Source organism: Austrofundulus limnaeus, unplaced genomic scaffold (genome assembly GCF_001266775.1).
Source record: "Austrofundulus limnaeus strain Quisiro unplaced genomic scaffold, Austrofundulus_limnaeus-1.0 Scaffold359, whole genome shotgun sequence".
NCBI classification, from domain to species: Eukaryota; Metazoa; Chordata; class Actinopteri; order Cyprinodontiformes; family Rivulidae; genus Austrofundulus; species Austrofundulus limnaeus.
Window position 1 is genome coordinate 39279 of NW_013952761.1, and position 22433 is coordinate 61711.

Here is a 22433-nt window from a genome sequence, read left to right on the forward strand (position 1 = left end):
CTCCTAAATCTCTCGTACGCACAACTTAAGAACAAATCTGTGCGTACAAATGGTTCTTGCATGAGGCCCAATGTGTCGTGTAAATATTACATACTTACTGTTACAGAACTTTAGTAAGCAATCAGGAGTGCAAATCAACACTTCTGTCTTTATTTTAATGACACACCTTAACTCAACAGAAATACAAAAACACAAAAAGTTTAATTTCACCCTCCAGCAGTGGGGGATTTCATGTAGTTAACAATTGATTTTGATCCATTTCTTGTCAGTACTAATTCTGAACACAAACACAATGCCTTCATAAGAAGGCTATGCCAACATAGCCTTCTTATTTAAAAAGGAAAAAAAACTCACCAATGAAATGTTATGAGGTCCAAACATTTTCCACTACGATTGCTGCAAGCGAACGCTGCACAGTGACATGGCATTGCGGGTCTGTGTTCAATGGTTGAATYACTGTGTCYACATGGAGTCYCGTTTAGCGTACCCAAAGTCACGTGATAGCCCCTCTAGTAAATATACCTCATTGGCGCTAACGGCTGGTTTGAACAGAGCTAAGAACAAAATGGCCTCCTGTTCTCTTAAAACAATTTCATACAACAATGTTTTATGTGACAAACATTGTTTTATAAATCTTCACACATCCTGTTGTTATTCCAGCAGAACTARTGGAAGTGGCTCAAGCTACACCGGAATTGCTCCACTTAGCTTTAGCTCTTGCTAATAACCAWAACATTCTATGTGAAAAGCAGCCGAAAGCTAAATTGACTTCAATGTGACGGTTTATATAARAGTGTTTGCATGAGTTACCAAACATTTTTGGGACTGGAAGTTTTTTAGGAAGACACCCACACACTTTCATACTGGCCAGGATGGACTAGCCYTTAGCTCAWCAGTCCGGTCTGAACTTAACTCGATTTCAGCCAACTGAGGCTATGTAAAGAGCTACAGTAAGTAAGAGTATATTAAGTGTTCATAGCCGTTCTCTGAATCCAACTTCAGTAAAATGCAGCTGTTGCTTCAAACGGTCAGATTAACTGGTTTGTGTTGTGAATGAATTTAGAAGCTGCCTTGTGGGTACTCTGTCAGGATGTGATGTGAGCGCAAGCAGGAAACCCCACTCAGGATTTCCAGTTTTGTGTGTGTTGCACCGTGTTGATCTAACTGTTGTCCTCCCAGCCGTCACAGGACACAGTCATATAGGAGTCAGGGAAACTCACCACATAAATGTGTTTGTGGACACTAATATTTAGATCGTCACAGACCAATAAACTGCATTTAAAATATATATATATTTCTACTCAGAGCTAAAATTGTTATAGTTTTGTGTATMTTTTGATGACAAGAACACAGATGTCGCTGCGTGTCATGACAGATGTAAAAAGAGGGAGGTCTCTAAAAGCAGGATAGGAGGAGATTGGAGMGTTTTCAGGCTGAGTTGCAGCAGTGTGATCCTCCCCACCAATAGTGTGACATGCTCAGAGTCATAGGACTTTGTTGATTAGAATACAATAGATGGGGGAGTTTTACCACCGGGGATGAGGAACTTGAGTTTAATGCTCTAGTGTGCAGAAAGCTGAGCGTGGGGTGAATCTCTGATCCAGTAGGTGAGTGCAGATGGTCTAGTTTTAGTTGTTGGGTGTTTTACTTTGTTTTAGGCCTTATCTTCATGTGTGGTTTGACTTCTAAGGGCATTGATAACAATTCCTTTACACTGTTTTTTTGACCTAAATAGTAATCTGTCGCCTCTGTCAGTGRGCCCCWGGGCAGCTGTGGCTACAATTGTAGTTTGCCATCATCAGTGTGTGAATGTGTGTGTGCATGGGTGAATGTGTGTAGTGTGAAGCGCTTTGAGTGTCCTGGATGGATAGAAAGGTGCTATATAAGTACAGTCCATCTACCATTTACCATTTACCAATATAGAGTGCAGCTATGCAGGATTATTATTCTCCTTTAATTACTGAAACCTGACAGATCCACCCTGCTTCTGTTTGTCCTCCTCAGCAGGATGAAGAGTCTCCAGGTKACTCTCCTCCAGGTTCTCCTCCTGCCTTCCCTGACGACGAGCTGGAATCCGGACAGCACTTCCGTCGGCGCGCACACACCTTCAGCCACCCGCCGGTGAGGAAYCGCATCTCCTTCGAGGGCCAGCCAACCAACCAGAGCAAGCAGGCTCCTCTCCGCAAACAGCAGTCGGTCACTCCAGAGCTGCTGCAGGGCAGGTACGGTGACGTTAACCGGAAACATTTATCCGTCTCAGAGCTCAGTGTTTCTGTAGCTCAGCAGGAGTTGCAGGGGTTAATTTCTTTTGGACTTGAGTCAGATTTAGTTGTTTTCAAAGATATGTTGCGTTTCTTGTAATCACTTTAACACCCACTAAATCTTTAGTTGACCTTTTGATTCACACTGGAACAATGTAATCTATTTGCAGCTCTTTGATCAGTTCAAAACCTTTCACCTCCTGCTTCCACTGTCCTCGAACAATAGCATCACAAGTTTCCTGRCTCTGTTTGATCCCTCGTCTTTTTTATTTTWAATTTTTGTTTGTTTGTTTTTCCTGTGCTCCCATCAGAAACTTTTTTTCTCCCCTACCCCGTTTGTGTAACTCTTGTTTTTATTTGTGGGCATTACATGTTTGGCCCTGCGCAGTCCAGCACCTGTCTCGAGGACGCGCAGCGTGTCGGAGAGCGAATCCTCCTTCAGCCTCCCCTCCTCCTTTTCTGCTCCCACTTTCCTGAAAAGCTTTTACCAGGGCTCTCTGGGCTCCCTGAGCTCACTGGCAGACAGTGGGAACCTCAAAAGGTGAGAGGGAGTGTGTGTGTTCAGACCCCTCCCCCCCCTTTGCATATATTAAACACGGAAAGGGTTGACCTGCAGGGACCAGCTGATGTTTTGCTGGGATGGCAGCAGCCGGATGTTGGRTCTGGAAAGCTTCTAACACTCAGCTATTATGTCCTCTTTCTTTTCCTCAACTATCCTCACAAACATTTTATTCATTAATAAACAATTTGAAGCTACTTCCTTTTTTTCCTTCCCCCTGTCAGCTTTGCAGCCGGACCCAGCGTCTTCTTGTTTAGTTCTGAAGCAGAAGGGGATGCTGATACAGCTGTCGCTTGTTGGATTTGCATGTGAATTTAAAGCTTTTTGCACAGCAAATTCCCATGTTTTAACACTTTATTTATGCATGTTAAATTTTCTGACTGCAGTTAATTTCAAAACGGCATCATTTTCAAACTGCTTTATTCTTTAGTTTATTATGTTATGGAACACAAGATAAAGCTGAGCGTCAGTGCTGCCTTTAAGGAACATCTAGGTGGCAGAAAGTAAAGGTTAACATTTTCATTATAAATGAGACGCAGTGAGAATGCAGTGAAGKAGCTCGCTGTGGAGTATCACTCCCACTGGATGTGTCTTTACTCTGACAGCAGCCAGGCGTCTTAGTGTCAGCGCTGATGCAAAAAAAGCAAGGCAGTTTCTCTTTACAGCAAGTTGCACAGTATATAGGTAAGAATGTTAAAAAGCCAAATAAAAGGTTTCGATTTAACTCTCAGCACATTTTAAACACTGACTCTGTGACTCCTCTATCAGTTTAACATTAGAGAAGGCGAGGATGTTATTAAAAGAGGGGAAGCTACARGAGTACAACAAGCTGTGAGAGCAAAACAGTCCTAAGTGACATTTGCCTCAAGCCAAGATGACTTCCTGTTTCTCTTTGCCCATATGATGACTAAGCTTAAAACCAGCGGTATACGGTATTTTATTTTTTTGAGGATTTTTTTAATCATAACTTTTACTTTTATTTTGTTATATTCAAACATGAAAAGTCTACTTTTACATCTTTGCTTTCAAATTTAACATGTGGTTACACACTACAAATTTAAATATGTCTGGAGATAATAATGAAAGGTGTTATTTATGCACTCTAAAATCAAAAATGTGCAATTTACTCAACACACTTTTTTAGAATGTGTGTAAAATTGCTTTTACTTTCCCTATTTTTCTGAGCAGTCTTATGATTTTTATTTACTTATCAGCAACCAAAGTCATTTTCTCTTCAAGTATTTTTACTTTTACTTATTTTTTTAAGTACTTTATACACCTCTGCTTAAAAAACAGTGCAATCCTCAATGACATACATTTTTTTATTTAGTGGAAGAAAAAAAGTTAAAAGACCAAGTAACAAGACAAGCCTAAACTGTTTCAAGGCCACGTAAAAACTTTCATGTTCYGTTTTTTGGCTTTAATCTTGAATTTTATTTAATTAACGTGACATAGGCAGAATGTTACAAARAAATTAAAAGGAAACTAAGATAAAGAAAACCTACTTAAATGAGTAAAACAACCCAGTTTGTAGAAAAAACATGGTCCAATGTTATTGCACTTGGTACTTGTAATGTTGTGTAGAAAATACCTTTTATTTAACCCACTATCAATATTCTTCATGTTTAGATACAACATAAACTCATTTTTGTCATTTCTTGGACTGAATTTATATTTCTGGATTCTTCAGGGTGGTAAATATTAAACAAGACATTAGACAGTAAAATCAAACTTTTCCAGAAAAGCTAAAAAACATTTTCTTTTCTTCTCCTCAAACCATCTTCTTTTTCAGGTCAGACATGCATGCGCCTCGGCTGTTGTTTTATTGTTTACCTGCAGCTTTATTAACATAGATACTGGAAATCAATGTATGGCTGGTTGTTTTGCTAAAGTCGTCATTTGTCATCAGTCAGGAGACTTATTGTGTGAGCTGGTGTGTGTGCTGAAGCGTTCAGGAGCCTGCATTTATAAAAGGCTGCTTTAAACAGGTGTAATGTGACACAAGGCTTTTCCGTCAGGTGTCTCTGACACAGCGGTCTTGTTTTGTAGCAATGGGGAAGGCAGAAAACGAACCCTGTCTACCTGCAGCAATGACTCGCTGAGTGGAGGTCTTCCTCAGACCCCACGCAGAGTCTCCTGGAGACAGAAGATTTTCCTGAGCATTGCGTCACCCATCAACAAYCCATCTGCATCCATGCAGCACACAGGTGTGGTAACATAATCTTAACAACCATTCTGGAATAGACATTTCACACTCAGAATGTAGACATAGGTCTATATTTTAACATTTCATTGGCTTATTTTTGATATATTGAAGGGTTAAGGTGACATTTTGTTTGCCACAAAACTTTGTGTTCTCACAAACCCTTTCCATTTTGACATGTCCTTGTTTTAGACCACCCAGACAGCACAGAGCTGCTGCCTTTATCTCCRCGTTCCTTGGACCCTGGTTTGGACCCTTTAAGCCGACTTTTACCCTCAACACATTGTCAGCTGTCTGATAAGAGGCCTACAAGGACAGCAGCCGACTACAGGGCTCTCTGGAAGACAGCCATCCATCAGCAGATCCTGCTTCTGCGCATGGAAAAGGAGAACCAGAAACTAGAGGGTACGTTCTTTGTAACAAAAATCCTGTCTTGGTCACATGAAGGAAACATGAATAGAAGAACTATTATATGGAACATGCTTTGTTATATTCTGTGAATGCACTAATGCTAACTGCTGATTTGGGATAATACTAATAATGGCTAGAGCTCTACAACCTCAGCAGGGTCTTAGAGGGTGCATGGGAGTTCGTTCAACCAGTTTTCCTGTGTTTTGTGGACTTGGAGAAGGCGTTCGACCGTGTCCCTCGAGGAGTCCTGTGGGGGGTATTCAGGGAGTATGGGGTACCAGGCCCATTGAAATGGGCTGTTAGGTCCCTGTACGGCCGGTGCCAGAGCTTGGTCCGCATTGACGGTAGTAAGTCGGACTCGTTTCCGGTGAGAGTTGGACTCCACCAAGGTTGCCCTTTGTCACCGATTCTGTTTATAACTTTTATGGACAGAATTTCTAGGCGCAGCCAAGGTATTGAGGGAATCTGTTTTGGTGAACTTAGGACCACATCTCTGCTTTTTTGCAGATGATGTAGTCCTATTGGCTTCATCAGATCGTGATCTCCAGCTCTCACTGGAGTGGTTTGCAGCCGAGTGTGAAGCGGCCGGGATGGGATCTGTGCCTCCAAATCTGAGACCATGGTCTTGAGCCGGAAATGGGTAGGTTGCCTTCTCCAGGTCGGGGAAGAGGTCCTGCCCCAAGTGGAGGAGTTTAAGTATCTCGAGGTCTTGTTCACGAATCAGGGAAGAATGGAGCAGGAGATCGATAGGTGGATTGGTGCTGCATCTGCAGTGATGCGGGTGCTGTACTGGTCTGTCGTGGTGAAGCGAGAGCTGAGCCAGAAAGCGAAGCTCTCGATTCACCGGTCGGTCTACGTTCCTACCCTCATCTATGGTCACGAGCTTTGGGTAATGACCGAAAGAACAAGATCACCGATATAAGCAGATGAAATGAGTTTCCTCTGCAGGGTGTCTGGGCTTTCCCTAGGGTGAGAAGCTCAGTCATCCAGGAGGGACTCAGAGTAGAGCCGCTGCTCCTCCACGTCCAGAGGAGCCAGTTGAGATGGTTCATCTGGTTAGGATGCCTCCTGGACACCTCCCTGGTGAGGTGTTCCAGGCACGTCCCACTGGGAGGAGGCTCAGAGGAAAACCCAGGACACACTGGAGGGACTATGTTTCTCAGCTGGCCTGGGAACGCCTTGGGATTCCCCCTGATGAGCTGGTCCAAGTGGCTGGGGAGAGGGAAGTCTGGGTCTCTCTGCTTAGGCTGCTGCCCCCGCGATCCGACCCTGGATAAGCGGCAGAAAACAGAAGGACGGACGGACTAATAATGACACATCTCTGATGGGAAAGTTTTAGTTAATTGAAGACATAAAGTTTGCTATTTGGAAGACCTGTAAGTTTAAAAAAAAAACAGAGGAAGCACAAGAAGTGTAAGAAGCTGCTTCAAAGGAAACTATTAGTGTGAGACCCAGGTTGTCAAAAAARGTAATAACTTAATCAATCTAACATGAAACTATTTAGCACTTGATCACATTTTTAAATTAGCATGTTGCACATTACTGCAATTTATCTTAAATTTACAACATTCTTAAAAGGTAAGTGTAGTGTATCACTTTTCTATCCAACCAGGATACTCAAATTGCTTTAGACTACAATCTGTGCCTTCATTTACCCATCCACACAGCACTCTACTACATCTCTCTACAAAGCAAATACAGGTTAATCAGTCAATAGAGACTAATCCGTGCTTTAAATCACACTCATACACTGATGGGACGTCAGAGGCAGTTGGGATTCAGTGTCTTGCCCAGGGACACTTTGACATGCGTCAGAATAGTGGGGAATTGAATCAGCAACTCTRGCATAGAGGAACGACTCCCCTAACCAGTTGTTAAATCAGTAGAGAGGGGCTGTACAATAATTGGAAACTGTAGCTGGTGAAATCTAAACATGTTTTTCTGGCCCAGCGCTGTAAGGTTGGGGCACAGATTTATTTGCACACATGTAAAATTACCCCAAACTCACAGCGCTGGGCCATTTCCTCAGACTCTGAAGCCAGAGGGGTGTTCTAAGTGAACGGCCCAGTGCTGTGAGTTTGGGTCATTTTACATGTGTGCAAATAAATATTCAAGCCTGAGAACTGGATCGATTTCCTACCTTTAATTCAGGCTCTCAAATTGAACGTATTTCTTTTTGTTTTACACTCATTCTTCATTCAAGCTGTCGTTATTGTTTATTTTGACTTAAACGTTGCCTCGTATGTTCAGGATTTTTGAGTGCGACTATATTAAGAGTTTAGCAGTTGTAGAGAACAGAAAAGCAGAAGTTTTCTAATCAAAAGTTAATCTTTAGTATTAAACATAAACATGTTGACAATGATCAGTCTGTAATTGAAATGTTTTTATTTGAAGCGCTGTTACCATAGTTTGAGAAATAGCACATCATCTTAGTCAGAGCTATGAGAAACAGTTTTTTTTTTTTTTAAATCACACTCTCTTTTCTTTTGTTTGATACTATGACCTCAATGCTGGTCTGAGGACCTAACTGTGAATAACTGTTTTCTAAAGAAGGTAAGCACAGTAGAATATCAAAGGAGTCTTTGGGATTGAGGCAGAGGTTTTGCATGATTTTGGTGGCTGGCTGTTCCTCATTCACTCTGCGCATGTTAAGGGACGATCATCCTTCATGGTTTCTGTGTTGCRTTTATCCTTCTATGCCTCTCACCGCTTTGTCAGGGTAGCCTTTTTCACATCTTTAGTTTAATAAGGTCAGATTGGTGTCACTGGGCCTCATGTTGAAATTTCAGACTTTACGTTTTCACTACTAAGCACAGGTTGAAGGGTCTTTACAGTGCATCAAGAGGATTCTGTTTGAGAAAATGATGTTTGTCTTCTCTGGGTTGACTTATCTGTTGTGATTCTGCGATTGCATTGAAGCGAGCCGTGACGAGCTCCACATTCGCAAAATGAAGCTCAARTACCAGGAAGTGTGCCAGTGCTCCAAGGAAGCTCAGGCATTGTGGGAGAAAAAGCTGACCGCTCCAGGCAGAACGATGAACCCACAAGACAAGGAGGAAATATACCACGCACTCTGCCAAGGTAAGAGATGTGTGGAAATAAACAACTGAAGCATTGATCTGTGTCTGTGGTTGATCTGAGTACATGTACACATCTTTGTGCGCAGGAGTTCCAAAGAGCCGGCGCGGCGAGGTCTGGTTGTTTCTGTCCCATCAGCACCGGCTGCAGAACAGACTGCCCCAACGCCAGCAAGCCCCTGAAACCCCCTACCAAGATCTGCTCAAGCAGCTCACTGCACAGCAGCACGCCATTCTGGTGGATCTAGGTGTGCATTTCTAACCTGATGTCATCTTTGTACATTTTACTGTGTACTTTGTATTACACCATCTCAGTGGCATCAGAAACTAGATGTATTGATAGGCACAAAATAGAAGACATTCAGAAAAATTCAAGTTGCGCAAAATGCTTATCTAAAAATAAACTCAGCAGGCAGAAAATGTAAAGTAACAGTACAATGAACAGGACCAACCCTAGCCAGTTTGGTGTCGTAGGCAAGAATTTAGGTGGCACCAGAGGTCCAGAGTTGTACTCCCCAAGAAAATTTTAGAAATAAATCTATAAACCGAGGAAGCAGACTGAGAAATCTAAGTTATCTTCATCAATCTGAGTAACCAGTGACTATTCAGCAGACCAGTTCTGCTAAAAAAAAAACTCTGATGGTCTAAAAACAAAATCACTAAAAGCTTACTGTATTTGTGCGTGTATAAAAACTTAAGTCGGGGAGTGGTATTACACGGGAGGAAATTCTGACGGAATTTTTTGTAAATATTTACTTGTGAAGGTCTGTAACTGAAAAATTGTGTAGTGGGGAATAAATCATGATAACTTCCCCCCTCTGTCCTTCCACTTTATGTRGGTTTTTTTCACACTGGAGTCGGTTGGAGGAGGAAAAACTTTTTTTTTAATGTTAAGTGCGGGGCGAAGATGAAAAAAGACATATGTCAGGAGCACGTCCATGAGCAAGTCTTTAAAGCTGCTCATCTTGCTAATTAACAGCCAGCTCCTGCTGTTTTCAGTGTCATGAAGCTCACACAGCGTTTGCTCCACAGTCACAGGTGTGCACCAGTGCACACACACAAAATTTCGGACAGCATTTTATTCAAGATTCCAATTTTTTAGACTTTTTAAGCTCAAAAAATGGAGATTTAACTTGCATAAATAAAGTAYTTAAAACATGTCTGGTTTACTTCGGGCTCAGGCCTAATTAGATTCGAAGTACACAACGACTTTGGGCTCGGGCTGGGTCAGATTTTTTTATGCCCGATCTAAACTCTAATTTATGATGTGCTGGATGGACCGCACCCTTAGTACAGTATTTGCCTACATTGCTGCACCATGCCAGCTTTGACYGTGCGTATGAAATGTCTACACACCTTTAGTGAAATGTCAAGTTTATGATGAAATCTGTCAGATTGTGAGGGCATCTCTTGTGCYCAGCCTTCTTTAGGTCACACACAGATTTTCTTTCAAACTTAGGTCTTGTCCATTTCAAATTGTTGGGTTACTTTGATGTAAACCCTGATTCTTTATTAGCAGTCAGGTGTTTCATATTGGGAACAGCCTTGGTGTGACTAACCGTGGGAACTCCAATTTTGATTTCTAAGACTCGTTTATCCTCATTAACACTTTGAGTTCTGTTTTAGTTATTGCAGTCTGATCCAGATCTATGAAGAGCAGTTTAAAAGTCTTTAGTAAGCAGTACAATTAGAGCATTTTTTCCCCAAAGCATCTCCTTTTATTACATAAAAAATGATAAATGTCTCTCCTGCCTAAGGCCGGACCTTCCCCACCCACCAGTACTTCTCAGCCCAGCTTGGTGCTGGACAGCTTTCTCTCTACAACCTCCTGAAGGCCTACTCTCTGCTGGACACAGAGGTACAGAGTCTAATCCTCTTTCACTGTTAAGCCTGTCTTTTCTGATCATTAAACGTTCTGTAGACAGATCTCACACTGTTTCTTGGTGCACAGGTTGGATACTGTCAGGGCATCAGCTTTGTGGCCGGAGTTCTGCTGCTCCACATGAGTGAAGAGCAGGCTTTCGACATGTTGAAGTTCCTGATGTACGACCTCGGCATCAGGCGGCAGTACAAGCCGGACATGGTCTCTCTGCAGGTCGGTGCACAAATGAATCAGTCAACAAGCTTTAATGTCTTAGCACAGGGGTGTCAAACTCATTTTCACCGAGGGCCACGAGCGTTATGGTGGCCCTCGAAGGGCCACTTGTAATGTGCTTTGATGTTTCATGTTTAACTTTGACTAAACAGAGTTTTAACACGTCCTCTTTTAAACAATGATAAGAACTAAGTGTATGACTGACTAAATCTTTAATAAATACAGAAATATTATTAAACGTAAAATAAAAAAAGTTTTACTCACTGATGGGTTTCTAGTGAGTAGCTGCATTATGGCAGATTTAGTTTATGTTTGATGGTGACTTTAAAGCAGCTTATTTTCAGACATTAGTACTGAGCTATCCAACTAAATTGCTCAGTTACTTCAAGCCAACAGCTCAGGGACAGGAATTTTTTTAATTTATTTTTATTTAATTTATTTTTATAAAATTAATTTTGTTGCATTTAATCATAAATTTAGTTTACCATTGATATAAGAAACAAATTTCATGTTAAGTAAAAATTTTTTTTTTTTTTTTTGGGAGGGGACCCCCCTGGCGGGCCACACGGGAGCCTTGTATTTGGCACATGTGTCTTAGCAGAAATAAATAGGGCTCAGTGTGTTGTGTGCACTAATTTCTGTTGGGTTTCATTCTGGCAATCAAGTAAGGGTGCAAAACAAACCTTGGTCCTTTTTGAGCAGAGATATTAAACAGAAAGTTTAGTTTTATTTAAATTGATATCAATCAATCAATCAATCAATCAATCAATCAATCAATCAATCAATCAATCAGTCAACTTTATTTGTACCCGCAGGTAATTTTGGTTACAGTGAAAATGAGTCAGCTTCTATCCAAGAAAAAGCACAAGACATCTGAAATGGACATACAGTGGACACAACATGATTAAAAATTGACCAGGTGCTCATAAAACTCAACCACACTATTTAAGATAAAAACAAGATAAAATCAAATAGAACAATATAAGACAAAAAATAATGAAATTATTAACTAATGTTATGCATATTATGTTAACTTGAGTTTAAAAAGCTAATTGCAACAGGAACAAAGCTGATTTTGAAATGCTTAGTTTTACATTTTGGCACTAAGTATRTACGTCCTGATAGGAGGAGGCTGAACTCGCCATGCAGAGGATGAGACACGTCTTCCAAAATGGACCCAGKTAATCTCTGGACCTGCCAAGAGTACAGAGATTCTGGATTTAATTGCATCTTTACAGTCAATTTACTGGACCACCTCACTATTTGGTTCAGGGAGTTCTTATTTTTAAGAGAAAGGTGACCAAATCAGGACACTAAGCAAAAGGAAAAGGATGTGCTGTGTAACTCAAATATTTGATGAGTGTTTTATGAACGTGTAAGGCATTAAGAATCTTTCTTTATTCACTCTAAAAAAATCAGCAAGAAATTTGTGGAAATGATCATTTTTACTGTTAAGTATCATAAAAATACTATGATCTCAAGATGCTTTTATGCAAAAAAAAAAAAACGCTTTAAGCTGATAAATTCCATGTAAACCACGAATTGTAAAACATTGAACTATAAAAGGATGGTCCAGATTTTTTGATTGATTGATGATGCCTTTATTGTAATTGTACGGAGCACAATGAAATTACATTTAGGAACACCAGGACTTAAGTGCTCCGGCCTGGAGTTGGATTTCTGGCATGAGTTTGTCTCTGCAACAGATTTCATAYCAGTTAAAAATTCTGTGTTGTGGTTTTCAAACCAGCGTTGATGCAGGGATTTAACGGACACTTCATTCAACCAATAAAGAGAACCAGCATCAGAGTTTTACCAAYCAGAGCAYAGCAGGGCGGGTCCTGCTGCCTGCGAGCAGAGACAGACTGCAGGTGAAGTAATCAGCGTTTTTCTGACGTTTTTCCTGAGGGGTCACCTCGACCTGCTAACCTTACAGAACCCCCCACTGTTAGAACTGCACGTGAGCAGTTCACTGCAGCTGGGAAGATACCTGAACTGATACACCTTTACCCCCAATCCTCTGCCTGTCCCGACCTGCCTGGGACTATGGGTTCTAAAGTCTAACTTACTTTGTATTAAATGTTAATGTGATCGACGCGTCGTCATCATGTGCAACTTGTGCTCATGACCAAACTCCAGGTCCGAAAAAGAGAAAGTTCTTTTGTGGGAGTGCACTCAGTCTGTGTCTCTTACAGTGAGAGAGGGGGCTGCATCTGCTGTTTTTCTTGTTATTAGACAGTATTAATGCTAAAAGATGAATATTTGTAAACCCCAGATTACAACAAAGACATGTGCCTCCTTTTAAATTAAAATTTCTTCAAACCCACAAAGAACTATTTAATTCTACACAGTGTTTTAACAATAAGTGTATTGTKTGTTTGGTTGTGCTAAAACTTTATTATATTTAAAATTAGTGAGATAAATATAATTCATAAATGATCACATATGAAAAATAAATAGTATTAAATGTCTACATGAGCTKCTATCCCTTAGAATGAAATAGTCATTTCAGGAGATGTCAAACTGACAATTGAAATATTTTTTTCATTGATTTATATTTTATAAAAGACCCTTTTTAATATATCAAACAACCGCTCACTTTAAAACACTGACATTACTTTAAAGTAAACTACAGAAAGTTTTCCTTTAGAATGTTAGTGGTCTTGATGTTGCAGGTTAAAGTGTAAATTTATAGACAAAACTGGAGGCTTTTTTGTTTTAAGAGAACATATAGCCTCATGKCATGAATGTATTTAGTAGATGTAATTTTGTTGAATTTTTCCAACCAATTAACTTCACTAATTTGCAGATGTGGACTGTTATTTTCAGATATTCATAGCTTGTCTTAAATATCTGCAATTTTCAATTTTACACAGGATTTGGGCAAAATAAAGTGAGGTGATTATACAGWACATGATCTGTGTTACCTCCCGGCTGCAGGGTTATAGATTTATTACAAAGAAGGTTGACGATGACACGGCAACTTTGTGTTGAGTTAAAAAAATTAGTTCACCACAAAGTGAATCCACAAACAACGGAGCCCAATAAGGGCTATGAGCTGCACTTGTGATACAATTGATTTACCTTCAGGCTCTGTAGGGGAGCAAAACTCCACTGCCCCATTTATTTTGTGTCATTTAAAAGTGTGGATTTTTTGCACAGATTCTCYCCATTTGGCAAGAGCAACGATATGTTATGATTTCATTTCTATCACCTCCAAAAAAAAGTTTCAAATTTAATTTTTTTTTTACTTTAAACCCCAATTTTGAAATGTGGTTCTGTGAAAAGGGTTTGACTAATTACCTCACATGTTGCAGATAGCTCTTTGTTTAGAGAAAATGCCTGGAATGACAAGCTAATGACTATTCAAACCTGGTGCTCAGACGTAAGTGAAAAGCTGTAGTATAGAATCATTTAGAAGCGGTCTTCCTCCTTCATTGTTTTATTCTCTTAATGCAACYCATCAGCCATACAGCATGATGCTGCCATCACCATGTTTTACAGTGTTGGTACAGCTTTTATAACTTGAGTCTCAAAAGTTTCATTGCAGTTTATTCTAACACTAATTCATAAACCTTTTATAGTTACACCATCAGACATATTCTACTTTTCCTGTTGAAACTGCTTAATTCTCAATAAAATTACCGGAGACCGGAGTTGCTTAAAGATAGCTGCACTATTCTRTGGTCTTGACCTCACTTGGCTTAATCTTCAGCTTATCAGTGTTGTGAGAGTTAAACTTTGTTTAGTTCAAATGTCTATCTACAACAGGTAAGATATTYATAGTAAACAGTTTCAACAGAGCTCCACTTAAAAAAATATCTGAGCTTTTGCTTCAYGAACAGAACTTCATATTTAACATTCTTTCTTGCGATAAGATGATGCGCCACAGTGCCATACAAACTGTTGTGTAGCACTGTGCTGTCGTCAGCTTCAAAATGTGTATGAGTTTTGTTTTTATAGCATTTTTCACAGTGTACAAATAGTTTGTGTTTTCCTGCTTAAAAATAATACATGTAAATACACAAGTTTTAATGTAAGTATATGTAAACCTAATACCTTAGACATTCAGTAAAAATGCTCCAGTTTGTACCACTACAGGGGTAACTGCATATAGACTTTTACAATCCCCTTTTCAGCAGTAATCTGCCGGTTGTGAGGCATTTTATGTGGCTTTTACTAGTTAGCAGCAGCAAGTCTCCACCTCTCTGTCAAACCACACCTGCTCTGTTAGCTCCAGTTAAACATCAGCTGACCTCACCGGAGTTAAAGCATCAGCAGGGTGGTAATGTTTAATCTTCATCAAGGAACCATTTAGCCAAGTTTCCTGCTTTTTTTCCTTCACTGCACTTGTGGTATTGTCGAGACTTGTCTGAAGTTGGCACACGCGCGACGTTTCGGTGCTGTTTTGTTTTCACGAGGAGGTAAAGGTATGAGTACTCCTTTTTATTTTGGGAGGAAATTGTAAAAGCAGGCGGTCTAATTTTAGCCTGAGCTAACTTCTGCTTCTCGTTTGTTTTTAAACTTCTCTGCTTGTTCCTGTACTGAAGAGTTAGCGCAGCTTAACAAATGCGAGGCCTTAGTGCTTGTCTGAGCAAGCCCTCTGAGAAACACATTAGGAGCTCAGTGGGTGGATGGAAGCTCATTTTGTCAGTTTGTAGTTCTTTGATTGTTCTTAGAGATCCAGATAATCTTGTTTATTTGAGCCAGCATGTTGTGACCTGACTTTGCCTTATCTGTCTGATTTTTAGATTCAGATGTACCAGCTCTCCAGGCTGCTGCACGACTACCACCGGGACTTGTACAATCACTTCGAGGAGCACGAGATCTGCCCGAGCCTCTACGCAGCGCCGTGGTTCCTCACACTCTTCGCCTCACAGTTCCCCCTCGGCTTTGTGTCGCGCATTTTCGGTACACACCTTTAACCCCTGTGACCTATGTATTTACTCACTACAGTGCAAGGTTCTGCCTTCACATCACCCATTATAGCCACTGCTTCAGGTATTAGTTTATCTTAATGCAGATTTTTTTGTTTTTTGTTAGATTTTGCGTTTGCACAGGGGACTGATGTGGTCTTTAAAGTGGCCCTCTGTCTGCTGAGCAGCCATGAGGGGGAGATAGTGGAGTGTGACAGCTTTGAGAGCATCGTGGACTATCTGAAAACGACACTCCCGACACTCACACAAGCACAGATGGAGCAGACCATTGCCAAGGTACAGAAGGGCATGCCAAACATACACTAACAACAGTTTTCCAGATTATTTTATCAATAAATCAAATCTGTAGAGGTGGAGTAATGTCCCACACTTTTCTGCAGACAGATTCCTCCGAGCAAAACATCTGTTTTATCTCAGTCCGTGAGATTTTGACCATTAGACTATCTTAAAAATGTCCGCTTCTGAGTACAACTGTCGGATTCTGGAAGTGAGTAGTTGAAGGAAAATGCAGCATCCAAGTGGTTTCAGGATAAACAAACACTCATGAACTTCTGACCAATCACACAGTCGTTTCTTATGGAGGAGGGTAAAAAGTTCTCCTGGCGGGTTGTGACAAGAAGCAGTGGAAGAGTCGAAGCTGCGAAAAAGATGACGCTTTTTTTTTCATGCAGCTGCAACAATGACAACTGATTTCAGCTGTTTGGATGGAGCAGAGGCCTTAACACTCTAACAGCTGGCCCAGATGCTGCAAAAAATGACGGCCCTTTGTGGTTCGCCAGAGGTGGTCCATGCATGGGCCAGCACCAGATGAACTGAAACACAACTGGGCCAGTTCTTCCACATCGAGAGGAGCCAGTTCAGGTGGTTCAGGCACCTGGTAAGGATGCTCCCTGGAAGCCTCTTTGTGAAGATTTTCCAGTTGTGTCCAACTGGAAGGAGACCACAGGGAAGACCCAGGACAAGCTGGAGAGATTATTAGACTTTTTGCATTGTATAGCCCGGCCTGGGTTCAAACCCAGGTTCTGCATGTTTGCATTAGCCCTTATGGCCCAAATCCAGCCTGATTTTAGGAACCCAGAGACCTGTGGTTCTATTTGGGGTGGGCTGGTCAGTCCAGTTTAACATCAGCTACTGGGGGTGACATGATTAACTTTACTTGAAATCATTTGCAACGACTGTAATGATTTTTTTCACTCAAATTCAACTAAAGAACTGTTGCAAGCTACGAAGAAACAACAAGCTAACGTTAGCTAACATTAGCTTACCATGCTCTGTCGTTTTGCCCTCTCATCTTCAGAGTCTTATAGCTGGATGGTTCCGTACAGTCTTCACTACCTTTCCTACGAGCTCAATGCCGTCCATTGTTGTGTCAAAAACAAAGCGACATCCGATTCTTGTGTTTTTTAATATGACGATCCCCGCTCACATCGAGTTGGCTCTCTGCTCAAAGCAAACAGAATCAGGGCCGGGGTAGAATAAGCTCAGGGTGACTGTGGCCGGGTTGGGCCGGTACGATGCAAAAGTGCTGTATATGTCTCGACTGGCCTGGAGTCGTCCCAGAAAAGCTGGAAGAGGAGTCTGTGGAGGGATACATCTGATCAAACTGCTGCAGCAACGGGTGATTAAGCTCCAGCATGTTCAAGTGGAGTCGAGAACAAAGATAATTGCTGCCATTTTAAACCAGCTTCAATRGCAGAGCTAGTTAATAAACATTTACCCCATCATCTTATTTATTTATTATTTTTTTGCCTAGGAAGGTTATTTTTCAAATATTTTACAATATTCTTGCTGGAGGTGCCCCAGGCTGCTCGTTACTGTTATTTGCAAACACAGCAGCTAGCTGTAGCATTTCTGCTGCAGCCTAGGGTGCACACATTACTGTAAGTTTTTCTTTCCAAAATACACATCTACTGAGAAACTGAGGGATTGAAAGTTTTATAAAATAGTGATTTTGTGAATAATTGTCAAACTTTTCAGTCTGGAGTTGTTTTTAGACAGCAYTAATTCACTTCAATTTTGGATTTGCTTAAACAAGCTGTTAGTTTGTTAATCAGGGCAGAATTAAACTGAATAAAGAGCCTCTTTATTTGATGTGGAATTAATATCTCTTTAAAAGAGGTAAAGATCCCCTTAAAGCAGAATGATGTACGGTCAGATGCTGCTTAAAGCACTAATGATGATTTATGCCGCTGAGTGTAGAGAACGTCACACAGTTTTCCCTCAAATCTTCTATGCTGCACTGTTTTTGTCAAAATGTTTACGACAAAACAAGTATAATCATTCAGTGGCATCATCCTCACTCTGTGGTTTGTGTTTTATCTCCAGGTTATGGAGATGGACATCTCCAAGCAGCTGCATGCGTATGAAGTGGAGTACAACGTCCTGCAGGACGAGATCCTGGAGAACGCCGCACCGCTGCTCGACGACTCGGACCGGCTCGACAAATTAGAAAAGACCAACGTGCAGCTAAAGAAGCAGAACATGGAGCTGCTGGAGAAACTCCAAGTGAGGAAGAGAAGCAGAGTCACCTTTTCAACTGTTTAGATCTTTAAGATATCTATTGGTTGAGCAATATCAATGTGTGAAATTCAGAGGAAACTTTCAGTTTTAGTCAGTACTGAGTCTGAGTTGGTGTGTCAGACTGCCCATAGATGGCACTAAAACCTAAGCTGAAAGCACCCTGAAAACGCTCAGACAGCCGACRGAGAGCTGGATGTTCTCATGTTGCTTCGTTGTTTTAGTGAAGTGTGAATTTGTGAACAAGGACCTGATGAGCCTCAAGTTAACAGAAATATTCCACTGATCGGYCTGCTCTTGTACCTAATTTAACATGAAAAACAAGATGAGTCTTGAAAAGCTGGAACACATAGCTGCTACAAAATTTAACAAGTGATTTACAAAAGAAAAAGAAGAGTTAGTATGAATAACAAACTTAGTATTTCTTGAAGAAATGCGTCAGCCACTACTTTTAGGCCAGAGTTTTAAATTAAGATCATTTTATGCTGAGAAGTTTGAGACATTTCTATCCATATTGGAATATGATTCTGTAAGATCAGATTTGTCTTGTGAATGACTCAGTTACTGTCATATTAAATATTTGCTCAGTATCTGTAAAGATTATTGAGCTATCAACATTCTCCTTTTTGTTAATGTGGCCATCTTCAATTAGCTTGACTTCAAACGTTAATTAGTTCTGGATGCACATCCAACGATTACTTTCTGAGAGTTTCACTGAAGTCCATCCAGCGGTTCATGAGATAACTTGCTAACAGACAAATATAGATTACTCCATTAGATGTTAGGTTTTAAGAAAAATACTGTAATGAAATATGCAGTGCTCAGATTATGTTTTGAAGATGATGCCTAGCTAATAACAAAATTTTATCTCAATATCCGTAGAACTGGTTTTATTATCAGTTTATTATTTTTCTTAGTTTGCTTATCTGTGGCGGCCATCTTGAATGGGGTTAACTCCAAAAGTTAATCAGTTGTAGACGTTTATTTGTTGATTACTTTTTCTGGGCTTCCATCAAATCTAGTCTGTTTTTCACGAGGTAGTTGTGACATCAGACATACATCAGCAATAATGATTAATTATCACAACTGGCTACAGTTTTTACTCCTGTGATTTTCCTTCACCCTCGTTCCCAACGCCAGCGTCTGCTCTGCATCTGTGTTGACTGAAGTCTTCATTTCTGCATCCTCCAGGCCGCGCGGCAGAAAATCCAGTCGCTGGAGACGAGTGTCGACAACTTCCTCTCCCGGGAGAGCAAAATGAAGCACATGATTCGCTCCCTGGAGCAGGAGAGGGTAGCGTACCAGAGGACCATCGAGCGCATGCGTTTGTGCCTTCCCCCCGACGCCCTGACAGATGTGGAGATGACCCAGATCAAAACAGGACCCAACGGGAAAGCCAAAACCGCAGCCAAGAAGCCCTGATGGTAACCGGGGTGGGGGGGACGGTAGGGGAGGGGAAGGGTGGGGGTTTGGGAGAAGCAGACGCACAGGCGGGAAACTGAGACTGACAAATGAAGTCTGCCGAGTGGAAGGCTGCCGCACTTTCTTTTTTTCTTTTTTTTCTTTTTGCCCGTGCTGGAAAAAGTGCGAGCGTTTTGTTTAAAAGTGTGATGTCCCGAGACAAACACACTGGATGGAGTGTGTGTGGGGCGGAGGAGGAGGCGGGGGGGTGGGGGATTACATAATGTGTTTGCGGGTGGGAGGATGCTTTCTTGTTCTGGTTCCCGAAGTTTTCGAGAGAAGCTGCTGTTTGTCTCAGCTGTTTCACTGCCAGTTTCCAAGGTAGAACTCAGCGTCTGCACCAGCCTCCCAGATTAGACTGATCAAAAGGGAAACTGTTTCTGCCTCTAATGATTTCTAGCACTGCCTTYATGTTTTTACTACCTGACTCGCACCAAAAACATGCAGTAAACAGAAGGTTGGAAATGAATCTTTTTTTTTTAAAAAAAGACCTTAGGATCAAATTACAGCATTAGCAGTGGTTATAGAGAGGAAGATTTTTGCTGTTTTCAGATTTACCAGTGATGGAAACTCAGCCTCAGACGAGTTACGTTGCTTTCTTACATCTCCTTCACTTGAAATGCTTATGAATGTAATTTCGCCCCTTAAATAATTGTGACAATTATCTTTTTTTTTTTCATCACTGGGCACTTGTTTGCTTTTAATTTTCGTCTGATATAATGTGTATGTTTTCTTTATCCCACCGCCTTCACGTGTGAAATCTTTTGCACTTGTTMTATTTTTAAGGAGGAAAGTGTTTTCTTCCAAAGCTCAGGCAGAYTGGGAGGTTGTGTGCCTCTTAGGTTTCCAGTGTGACCAGCTGCACGGTCACCTCTCTTTTTTTAAGCATTACTTTCAGACAGCTACTCTGTGCTCACACTCCCCAGGAGTCGTGGAATAAACCCGTTTAGGGTGGATCTGAAGGTGCACACTTTAGATTAAAAACTTTTTGTCAGAGACAGCAACATCTGCTAATACGGCCTCCAAGAACAAGGAGCTCGRGTTGTCTCGCCCCACATTTTGCTGCTTTTTAAGGGTGATTTAAACTTAAAGTCGCACGTCTTGTTCCCCCTGCTGAGTGGGAAAAAATTGCGTCATTTCCGTCTGCTCTCCCCCAGTGACAGCCGTCGTGCCCCCAGTCAGAACTCTGCGACACAGACCTTGCGGCTCGGAGCGTGTGATTGGTTAGAGCTTCATGGATGTGTTTGTTCATGAGGAGCAAGCGGCGGTCCAACTGCTTGCTCCTCTGGCGGTCCAGAGTTGGACTCAGAGCAGCTCTTCCTTCATGTTATTTTGTTTAAAATGATTTTTTGTCTGAAGCCAGTTGTTAAAAGAGCTAGAAGAGCTGGTTTGATCCTATTGAACGTGAGCATGCAGCTGATGTTTACGTCTTTCTTTTTCCATCGCCACCGTTAACAATTTTTTTTTGTTTTTTTCCGCAGACTTTTCACCCAACACAACACTGATTGTTGAGTCGGGGTAAAAAAACATTATCCAGCCATCATTATTGTTGTTTTCCTACCTCACTTGGCAGAGGGAGGGATTATGATCATTTACGGCCCYCCGCGTCTTCAGCCCGTTTATACTCGGTCAGAAAAAAGATGTCAGATTTTTTGTCACTCAGCAGGGGGGAACAAGATGTGTGACTRGAAGTATAAAACAAGCTTTACATATTGGGGTTTGCAGGAAAACTTGAGCGCTGAGGTGAGCAAAGAGACAGACTAGGAAGAAAAACAAGGACTTGAGAACACTTGAGCCTCCTTGTCACMGAGTATTATATAAAATATATGCACACACACACACATACACACACAGTGAAGTGGCTGCAGATGAACTTCTTTTATATGTTTTTAAAACTCGTCCCTGATTCACTCGAGTTTTGTTTTAGTCCACCTCCATGTCTGCCTCTCCATTATCACCTTTTATCGACGGAGGCCCAGTCCGAGTCATCTTTAAAATCAAGCCAGTGTAAGTGTTTATCCATCTTGCTGCCCTTGGGGACAAGTTGTAGTGACACATTTGTGTCCATTTTCAGTGGAAAGTTTTTACTCTGAAACTTTAATCCAAGAGGATGTTATCATTTGGCAGCCAGCTGCAGCGCACACACCCTCTGAACTTGGTGCACTTTTGTCAAATCACAGCAGCTAAAGATTTTGTGGGCCTTGTAAATACCTGATTTCTGTTGATTGAGGTGTCATCGTTAAGAACTGGATTGAAACATCAAACAGCTGATTTWAAAAAGTCTGTTGATGAATTCATGCAATGTATTTTCTGTAACTATAGTTTTAATGAAGTCATGTAGTAGAAAAAATTTAACTGTTTTCCACCATGTGTTTTTTTTTTTTTTGGGGTGGGGCCCTAAAGACAAAAACTTGACAAGATACCAGAACTTGGTAGTAAATATTTGTAGAAATCGGTTTATTTTTGTGCCAAACCTTAAGGCCTTRACTGTGATCAGTGAGGGTTATTTTTTACTTTCACATCAGGTGTTCTGAGTCCTGGTTATTAAAAAGTGCTTATATCACTGTGCTCAAACCTGAGGGCTAATGGCACAAAATAATCAAATCATGTTCCTTTAGCAATTCATGTAGCCTTAAACTGAAATGTTCTGGACGTGTGAGGTTGTGTTAAAGGCCAAGGTAAACGTGGACAGTTTTTAGAGTCTATTTAAAGGTTTTTCCAGTCCGTTTTTTTATGCTTTTGGCAAAGAGAAATACACATAAAAACCTTGGTCAGTGCTGTCTTGAAAAGAATCAGCCTTGTAAAATTTCTGAATTTGCCATAATATTGTAAAATAAATAAAGTTTAATTGAATGACTTGACTTCCTTGTAGTTGCTTTTAAAGCTAAGTGAACTGGTGAACAGGTTTGGAA

The 22433-nt window shown here is 41.0% G+C and overlaps 1 protein-coding gene across 2 annotated transcripts in view; it reads left to right on the forward strand.

Moving 5' to 3' along the window:
- Positions 1-22382, forward strand: part of tbc1d4 (TBC1 domain family, member 4) — a gene marked incomplete in the record, with an annotated part of 47007 nt that extends 24625 nt beyond the window's left edge. Inside the window, 12 exon segments of one of the 2 annotated variants that reach the window (XM_014023202.1) lie at positions 2005-2222; positions 2650-2802; positions 4870-5027; positions 5216-5428; positions 8354-8515; positions 8601-8759; positions 10269-10369; positions 10463-10606; positions 15358-15517; positions 15650-15819; positions 17869-18048; positions 19252-22382. In XM_014023202.1, coding sequence (XP_013878656.1) covers positions 2005-2222; positions 2650-2802; positions 4870-5027; positions 5216-5428; positions 8354-8515; positions 8601-8759; positions 10269-10369; positions 10463-10606; positions 15358-15517; positions 15650-15819; positions 17869-18048; positions 19252-19482 — 2049 coding nt within the window. 2 annotated transcript variants of the gene reach the window in all.
- Positions 22383-22433: the final 51 nt, after the last annotated feature.